Consider the following 9729-nt stretch of genomic DNA (forward strand, 5'->3'; position numbering starts at 1 on the left):
TACACAGACTGGAGGGAAATACAAGGAAGCCCAAGCATACCTGAAATGTGAATATGTTTATTACAGATATTTTAGGACCCGTAAATTCTGCTCTGGATTCTATCACTCTTGGAATCTCAGAACTTTTCATGATTGTACAGAGACTCAGAAACATTGTGGGACCACAAAGGACAACTGATAGAACTCAGTGTAGTATCTTTGGGGACTCAAACCATTGTGCACCATGCAGAAAGCCTATTCACGAATCACATGAAATATACATTCATTTCGCCATTCATCACATTTACGATTGGGTTGGAGATACATCAAATCTAGGGAAAGATTACTGTGGAAATAAGATGTTTGGGAATAATATGCCCTAAGGTTCAGGAACAATCCAGCACAATTTTTGAGTGGGGCAGGAAGAGGCCAGAAGAGGTGGGAGGGCTGGGGAAGAGAGACACTGCACGCCCAGGGAGGTTGAAACAAAACAAAACAAAACAAAACAGTGCAGCCCAGGCCTACTTATGTCCTCCAAAGACACAGGGCTACATCTTCCCTGTGAGGTATCTGATTGGGCTTCACCAGTCCAGTCTGATTTATTTATTTTGTCACTTTTAGTCCTGTATAAAATTACACCCAGCTTTGGGAGTGTGTCCACCCTGTTTTAATTTCCTAAGCTAAACATCATTTCTAGAAAATCTGTATAAAGTTAAATCTCTTAAAGTATTTACAACCAGCAAACTCTCACACAAGAAACTGAATGCATTAAATTAAAAAGATGAATTGTGTAAACACTTTCGTAGTGCATCCTCTTCTTGAGGTCTTCTACTCTCTTTTGCCTGCTTTTAGTGTCAGAGAGATGAGGAGAAGGCGGAAGAGGGAGAGAAAATAATTTGAAGTTAGATGACAGATATGTCCGCTCTGCAAGCATGGGGAGGGGGATAATGGGGCTTTTCCAAAGGGTATCTGAATCAATCATAGATAGGGGGTCCCTCAGAGGTCATCAGAAGACCAGACGGTGGCACCCCACTATTAGTGAAGTGACTCCCACCCAGCCTCTCCGTCTCTGGGCCAGAATTCTCTGGAAACACAGTGACCTAGCCCGAAGAAGACCTGAAGATAACATCAAAAAGAAAGAGAGACATTGTAAACGAAGGGAAAGATAAGCTAAGAATGTGCTTCGGGTTACCAGTCCTGCACTAGAGTATCTTGGGGGGGGGGGGAAGGGGCCGGGGGCAAACTCAGTTGGAGGTAGTCAAAGTGTCTGAGGTAGAGGAGGCTGGGGAAGAGGGGACGCAGGGCGAAGAGGTAGATTTGTCTGAGGATTCCTCGGCCTTCTCCTCGCTCCGGGATGGGGTGGTGGGCGAGATGGGCAGCAGGCCCTCCTTCTCTCTCTTCTTTTGCTTCATGCGACGGTTCTGAAACCAGATCTTCACCTGGGTCTCGTTGAGTTGCAGCGAGGCCGCGATCTCCACCCTCCTGGCCCTCGTCAAGTACTTGTTGAAATGGAATTCTTTTTCCAGCTCAGTAAGCTGCTTGGTGGTAAAATTGGTGCGCACTGTGTTGGGTTGGCCAATATACCCGTATTCACCAGCTTTCCCTGAAGAGCAGGGATCAGGAAGGGGGAGAGAGAAAAAACAAATCGTTTTGTCGTTTGGCTTTTTTTAGGCATAACTTGCCTTTTTTTTTTAATGTAGTGCGGGTGAGTGATTTATACTCGTCAACCTTTCCTCCAGGTAAAGGGGCAAAGAATAACTTGTCGACATAGAACTTCTAGGAGGGTGACTGATGAGGTTCAAAGTATTAACTTGAAGTCAGCCATTGGTGTGAATAGAAACCGTGATTAATAGGAGTCCGGAGATATTAACAGCCTCCCCCCCCCCCCCTCCGCCCCCACCTCCTAGTTTCAGAAAGCCAGGGAGGACTGGCCTCCCATCTATTACTTCCTGGGCATCATTTACCTGAGTACACCTGAGTTCTCCACCCCACCCGCACCCTATAAAACCTACACATACCCTTGAGTCGGCTCCCCCCCCAACAAATACTAAATAAGCCTACACCCGCCCCACCACTCCACCCCCAGACCCCCAAGGCGGCAGCAGTGGCCAGGTGTTCTGCAAGAAGAGAACTGACCTGTTTTGGGGGGATTCCTTTTGACTTTCATCCAGTCAAAGGTCTGTGCTGGAGGTGACGTGTCTGCTGAAGGAGAGCGACAGGTTTCTTGGTGGCTGGCATGGAGAGGGGACAAGGAGTTATTATAATTTGCCAGGGTCAGATTCTGCGTTTCTTGTCCATATGAGTGGTGAATGTATTGAGGCGAGCCCACCGCGCCCCCGGCATAACCCTGGTGGTGGTGGTGGTGGTGATGCTGGACCATGGGAGATGAGAGAGTTCCAGAGTAAACAGCGGGAGCGCACGAGGGGTACCCGCCGCTTACGTCTGCTTCCTGATTTAATGAGTAGGGGTTGTAACCTGCGCTGAAGTTCTGCGATCCGAACCCCGGGCCACAGCTGGAGTGGGAATAAGACATACCCAGGTTGTTGAGGTGCTGGTAGGCGGCCGGCTGGGGGTAGTGATGATGGGCGTGAGGGTGGTGGGGGGGGACTCATCTGGACCCCCCTGGCCACCAGGAAGCGCTCGTCGCCCCCGCAGCTGTTGGCACTGACCGCGCACGACTGAAAAGTTGTAATCCCATGGTCTGGGTGGTAGGCTCGGGCGGAGCAGGTCCCCGAGTCTCCTGCGTTGAGGATGGGGTGCTCCAAGAAGGAGGCGCTCATTCTCGCATTGTCCATCTGCCTGTCACACAGTGACCGGGTCCTTCCGAGACCTGGGTGATCGTGCCAACTTTCTCACTTCCTCCATGGGGCCAAAGAGAAAAATGATATGAATGTACAGTGTGCAGGGGGGCGGGGGAGGGGGAGAGAGGGACGGGGCACACGTGACCGCGGCAGCCAATGGCGGAGCCCCCTGCGAAAGTTTGCCTGTTCCTGCTGGTGATGGATCACCGTTTCAGTGGCATTTAAATCCCGGGCGCTCCTCCATCAAGGTGACGCGCAGTCGCCCCCCCGGCATCGGCAGCGGCGGCGGCAGCGGCAGCGGCGGGAGCCCCGCGCTGCGGCCGGGCCAGGAGGAACCCGAGCCCGAGAGAGAGCAGCTGCCGCCGCTGCAGGCTCCTCCTCGACCCCACTTTGGGAGTTGCCCAGGGAATGGGCTAGTGGGGTAGATCCCCGGGATCCAGCGAGGAGGAGGAGCAACAAGGAGGGCGGTGGGGGGCTTGGCGGGGAGCGTCCTGACTCTGTTCAGGATCGCAGGGTTGGAGATGAGTCTGCACTGAGCTGGCCGACTAATTGCAGGTGAGTGGGAGAGCCCCTCACCCTCCCTGCCTCCCCCGGTACCGGAGTGAGCCAAGGAGGAAGAGGAAGATCGTCTCGCACCCGCGCCCCAACCGCCCGGTGAGTGTGCGCGGCGCTGTCCTTAGCTGTCCGGCTGTCTGGTTATTGTCATGAACATGGGCCCCTTCGGGAACAGCGACTGGGAAAAGGGGACGGTTTGGCAAGGAAATCTCCAGGCCCGTGTGGGAGGAGGCTAGGAGCGGAGAGGAGAAAATGAGGAGGGGGAGGGAGGAGGGAGAAAGAGGAGGGGGAAGAGGAGAGGGGATGAGAAAGGGGAGGAGAAGGAGGAAGAGGAGGAGGAAGAGGAGGAAGAGGAGGAGGAGGAAGAGGAAGAGGAGGAGGAGGAGGAGTACTTCTCATATCCACTGAAGATCTCCAAAGCCAAGGAGCTTCCCCCTCCCCAGTCTGTCCCAGTCCCCCCAGCTATTAGCATGGCAATGAGACGTCGTTGTAATCTGACTCCCGGGGGCCGGAGTGCTGGGGAACCCAGGATTGCCGGGAAAGGCTGCAGTGGCAGCAATCCCCCTCGCCACCCCCACCCCCTTCCCTGTAATCGACTTTGCCTGGGGAGCCCGAGGTGACCCGCGAGTAACTCTGCAGAGGGATGGGGGGAGGGGGGAGGAGCGGACGCTGGCAAATATGGCCCAGCTCTGGGGCTGGTCCAGGCACAGTTGTCCATCTGGTAGCTCCCCCCGCCCCCCCCCCCCCCCCCCCGCTGGAGGGCCACCACATGCGGGCCAAGACATCCGAGGCCTCTGTCTAACCCCAATGTGGGCCGGGTGCCTAGCTCAGAATTAACTATAATGTTAACTATGATCAAGTTCCTCCATCCTGGAAGGCTAGGCGACCTTCTCAGATTCTCCTCCTTCCCCCCACCCCAATCGAACCCCAACACTCCTAGGGCCACCATCCGGTGTGTCTAGAGTTGGGGGTGGGGGCTGCCAAGTGGGAGGGGCGACAGATGGTTGATGATGGAAAGCGAGCTTGGATGGAAAGCAACGGCTGCGCCACCCCCCACCCCCCACCCCAGCCAGGACCAGCCTCCCTTGCATGGTTTCTCGACTGCACTGGCTGGCTAGTTTTCCCTAGAGGGCTGCGTTGCTACTAGGAGGAATCTCCTTCCAGGCTGGGGGTCCTGTTTTCAGTCACCTTCGTTCGCTTACAGCTACTAATAGGCTCTTTAATTTCTGTGGGGCACTAGGCTCCGTGTCAACCCTGGTCGGGCAGAGATAAGGCCAAGGAGACTGAGTGAGACAGACTCTGAAACAGGAAAGAAATTAGAACAAACAGCAAGGCAGAGAGGGCTGGGGAGAAAGAATCTCACGCTTCTGTGGCGATGCTCTACCAGGTAGGCATAAATATCGTTTAGAGTAGATTCCAGGAGAGGAGGTTTTCCCCAGGGCTGAAGATCTAGGGACTGGTTTTGTTTGGTTACTTGCTTCCTCCTCCCTTTCCTCCCACCCCCTCCGATTTTAAGAACTAGATTTTTAGTGGGCCTATTTCGATCTCTGTTACCACCTTTCCCTTCTTCACCTCCCTCCCCAATGAGTACTCTCAGCCTAACCCAGCACCATATCTACACCGCCCCGCAGTAGGTACACAATACTTTTCCCCTTCTATTTTCATTTGTTCCTTTGCCCTTTAACCCATAGCCATGATGAAAGACTGAAGCAGGCCCCAAGTGAGCGAGCACAGCCTCCTCCATCAGGACCAGCACCCTACCACCACGCAGGTTAGAACCTCTGAAAAGAAAGAGTCTGGATCTCGGCTGAGGAGCATTGCCCCTTTCCCCTCTTCCCAGGCCAGCATCCAGTTCTGAGGATCCTTCTCAGAGATTGTGGAGGCAGGGCCTAGGGTGGGGGTGGGGAGACACAGAATGAGGGAGCTGGACAGTCGTCATAGCTAAGGGTTTTTCCTTTCCCTGAGCACAGCTTCCACTCAGAGTCCCCCTCTTTTCTTCATTTCTACATCTTTGTTTAAAAGGCTCATCTCTTTTGTTAGCCTCCCACTCAGCCTAGGAGTCTGTGGCCTGCTCAGTCACAATGAAACATAATAGAGAAGGATCGAATGTGTTCTATTGCCTCTCCATCTTGTCTGCTTTCTTCCACTCCCCCCTCTCTATCCCTTCCCCCTCCTCTCTTTCTCCCTCCTTCCTTGGCTCTCTTGCTTTCCCACCCTCCTTCTCTCACTCTCTTTTCCTCTTCTCTCTTTTCCTCTTTCCTCCATTTCCTCCCTCCCTCTGTCCTTTTTTCTTTCCCTCTTCCCCTTTCTTTTCCCTCTGTCCTCTGCTACCCTTTTCCTCTTTCCTTTCTGTTTCCCCTCTCTCCTTATGCTCCTTCCCAACTTCCATCTCTCTCTTTCCTCTTCTGTTTTCCTTTCTCCCTCCCTTTCCTCCATCTTTCACTAGATTCTCTTGTTCTTTCCTCTCCCCTTCTCTTTCTCTCTCTCCTCTTTTTTATCCTCCCTCCGACTTCCATCTCTCTCCCTCTCTTTCCTCCTTTTCCTCCCTCTCTCTCTCCTTTCTCCCCTTCTTTCCTCTTTCCCCTGTCCCCCTTCTCTTTCCCACTAAGCAGAAGCACCATCGAAGGGTTTCCCTTGTATGTGTAAATACCCACAGACACATTCACTCAGGCACTAGCCATCAACAGAAACCTAAATACTGTACCCACTGGTGTTTCTCCATGCGGGTTAGCCTCTCGGTTGCCTGGGTCCGGCTCCCACAGGCTCTTCGTAAGTCCAGACGACCATCGCCTCCAATTCCCTCAGCGTCTTTCGCCTTTCTTGAGCTTTCTCCCCACCGGCCATCTCACAAAAGACTAGCCCCAGAAACACAAGGCGACCAGGAAGCTTCGAGGCAAAAAGCCTCCTTTCTCCCACCCAGGAGGAAATTGATCTCGAAATTGACGAGCCAGTTTTAGAGCCCTCTTTGGGGCGGGGGTTGGGAGTGGGTAGAGAGAGCACCCAGCGGTCAAACAACCCTGTGCTTTTTGAAACTGGAAAGCTTAGGGACAGTCGGAAGAAGGGTGGAGAGCTGGTCAGTAAAAGAAAAAGAGGTGGCCAGCTTTAAAGCGCTTCTTCCCTCCGCCCAAAGCCCTTCTCCGAGAAAAGAAAGGAGGGAGGAGGTGGGGGGGGGGGAAGCCCAGGCTCTGAGCCTTTCGTGGCATCGGCAGCTTAGCCAAGCTGTTGTTTTTAAAGAGCAATAAAAATGACTTATAGCTTAAACGCCTCCTAACTTAATGCTTTCAGGACGGGGGATCCCCAGCTCGGGCAAATACGTAAGAGGACTTGTATTTGTGCATGTGTTCCTGCAATTGATCTCTTTGATGACATTCTCATTCATAGAAAGAGTTTGATTTATGAGCAGTAGGAAGAATCCTATCCAGCCCTTTTCCCAGCTCTGGCCCACACAGCCCAGCCCAGCCTAGCCCAGCCCAGCCCAACTCAGCTCAGCTCACAGCCTCTCTCTGATGGACTATCGCAAAGAGAATCCTACAACATCTCTCAGATGCTGGATAGTTCTTTAAGGAGGGGGGACTGAGGAGGTGGAGGGGGCATGCATTCACACCCCCACAGAGCCGAGATTTCATTGTAACTGCCAAACTCTTACTGTTAAGATCTTCCGTTAGTAAATCAGACCAGCCCACTCACACATGTTGCTTGCACTCTGAGTTTTCTCACGGTAAATAACATTGTTCACAGAAAGGGGAGAGAAAAAAGGGGGGAAGAAAATAAGAGTAAAAAAAAAACCAGAACAACCCAATAGCACAGCCCTACATCATATTTTATTGATGTTCATTTAAAGTGCATTTTATAGATTTTATAGATTTTTTTTTGCTCTGACTTGGGAATCTTCCTTATTTTAGAAGATGTTGTGCTGACCCACACTCCATTTTAGATTTCAATTTGCTAACCTGACTTCAAAGCTTTAATGAACCCTTATCTGCCATGTAAACAGGTTTAAGAATGAAATATTGATTTTTTTTCCAACCCTGAAAAAAAAAATCCTGGAAGGACTGATCGTGCCCAGTTGAATGAAGAACCCCTCTTAAACACATCTTCTTATAGCCTGTAATCATGATTTTGTTCTGTTTTTCTTTCTCTATTTTTTAGGTCTGTTTGCCTGGGACCTCTCAGCAGCTGGGAGACTAATCAAACTCCTTTGGCTGGGTTTGATGGGACTTTTGTTGCTGTCATCAGTGGAATGTGGATGTTTTAAACAAAGGTGTAGAAATAAATGAATTGTTTGTGATTTAGCTACGGATCTTGTGACACATGGAGTTTGCTTTTGCTTTTTGCTTTTAAAGGAACTCCACATTCATCATGTAAAGGGCGGGGGAATATTTCATAGGCACTTTAATTCTCCACTCAAAAACTCCAACTTTCCCTGACAGAGAGGCTACACATTTCTCTTTCTTTTATGGGGTCACATCTATGGCTTGTACCTACTATAGTCTGGTAACCAAATCTATTCCACTTTAAAAGGGGGAAATGCTTCTCAGAAGCTCTGCCCATCCTCTCACTTTCCTTCTGTTGACACCTAACCTTTCCAATAAAATGGAATGTTCCCCTCTAATAAATATATTCAAATGGAAATAAAAGAAGAGAGATTGTGAGCAGAATTTTATTTACCAAGTTAGACTAAAAGGAGGGAAAGGAACCGTTATGAGCCTTGGTGGGGGAAGAGGGATAAGAAAATTACTTGTAGCAAAGGAGAATTTATTCTACCAAAAATACTTATGACAATGCATTCTAATGTAATACAAAAATAAAAAGAAAGTGACGATACAATTATATGGTCACTTTCTTACAGGCCTCATATATTGCTTTCAAGGAATCACCTAGAGGGTATTTGGGTTAAATCCAAAACAACTATAACTTCATTATAACCTGCAAAGATGGCTCTGGAACTCGGTCAGGGGAGTTACTAAACAGAAAACCCTGACCAGTTTGGGGGGGGGGGGAGAAAGGGTCGGAGAGAGGGAAATTTTTTAAATCAACTCCCGGGAAAAGAAAAGGCACCCCCCCAAAGGGATTTTTGTTTTGCTTCTTTTTTTTTTAATGTGTTTAGTAATTCAGATGCTGCAAGTCAATTGTAGTGAGTGTGTCTGTAAAAAAGTCAAAGCTATCAGCTGAGATGTCTACAGGACTGTCGAGGGAGCCTGGTAAACTGGGCGATACGGCCTCCGAAAGCTGGAGGCAGGAATCTGTGGAGAAAACGGTGAAGTCTTGTAAAGAGGGGACGTCCAGGGCCTCTGGGCTGTCATTGTTCAAGCCCATTGTTGACAAGCAGTTCTGAACAGTGGGTGACTGATGCTGAAAATGTTTCAGATTTTTCTCATTGCTGGTTAAAGGCGAAACTGGGAAACTTTGGGAGTCGCCATTGTGCACGTTGGGCGCCTGCTGCTGGGACAGGGCGTTTTGTTGAAAAGTGTAACCTTCCCTCTCCAGAAGGGCCCCTGAGACGTTGAGCGCTTGCTCAAAGAGCGATTTCTCTTCTTCCTCCTCTGGCTTCTCGGGGTCCTCCAGGTTCTTATATTTGCCCTCCCCATTTTGGTTCTCTTTGCACTGGGTCTGCCTCTTGTGTTTCATCCTCCGATTCTGGAACCAGACCTTCACTTGTCTCTCAGTCAAATCCAGCAGAGCTGCGATCTCCACCCTCCGGGGTCTACAGAGATACTTGTTGAAATGAAATTCTTTTTCCAGCTCCAAGAGCTGGGTATTGGTGTATGCCGTTCTCAGGCGCCTGGAGCCCCCGCTGCTGTTATCTGCGATTTCCAGGGATTCTGCAGAAAGGGAAACCGACAAGAGACACACGCACAGTTGGAGGTGGAGGGTCCAAGCGGGGGTTATTCCACTGGAGAATAAATATAGCATAAAGTATCACTGCAACAAAATGGCCGCCCTTGGATGCAGTAAAATCCATTGTGCTGCCCTCCTTGAGCGCCCAGCCCCGCGCAACCCCTTCTTTACCACCTCAATAAAATGATTGCCTCCGAATCCCCAACCTCTCTATCCGGGAACAAACTTTATATTAGCCATACTGCAATTTATAATTAATGCATCAGCTGCTTAGCTGAGCAAGAACCATCTATCACTCTTCATTACTGTCAAATACCCAAACTCTAGGACAGCAAGACAAGAGGAGGTCAGTTCCAACTCAAATAAATCATTCCATATTAAACAAGTTAGGGAAAGTTTTTTTTTAATAGCATTGTGGAACCCATCAGCGCCTTTTCTCTTCCACTAGCTCCACTCCATAGCCTACAGTGGAGAATCTAAGGCAACCAAGCAGCAAGCTTCTCTCCTTTTCCCCATCTTTCTCCCTCACCCCCCCCCCAGCCAAAAAAAACACAGC

At 50.2% G+C, this 9729-nt stretch overlaps 2 protein-coding genes across 2 annotated transcripts in view; both read right to left on the reverse strand.

The window, feature by feature from the left end:
- Positions 1-1223: 1223 nt before the first annotated feature.
- Positions 1224-2774, reverse strand: HOXA1 (homeobox A1). The gene is given in 3 exon segments (XM_043967954.1): positions 1224-1582; positions 2116-2579; positions 2581-2774. Coding segments are annotated over 3 exon segments (1017 nt in total).
- Positions 2775-7935: 5161 nt separating this feature from the next.
- Positions 7936-9729, reverse strand: part of HOXA2 (homeobox A2) — a 2527-nt gene continuing 733 nt past the window's right edge. The window contains exon 2 of the mRNA XM_043965153.1: positions 7936-9157. Coding sequence (XP_043821088.1) covers positions 8439-9157 — 719 coding nt within the window. The 3' untranslated portion in view covers positions 7936-8438. The remainder of the gene's footprint in view (positions 9158-9729) is intronic.

This window comes from Dromiciops gliroides, chromosome 5 (assembly GCF_019393635.1).
Source record: "Dromiciops gliroides isolate mDroGli1 chromosome 5, mDroGli1.pri, whole genome shotgun sequence".
In the NCBI taxonomy this organism is placed as follows: Eukaryota; Metazoa; Chordata; class Mammalia; order Microbiotheria; family Microbiotheriidae; genus Dromiciops; species Dromiciops gliroides.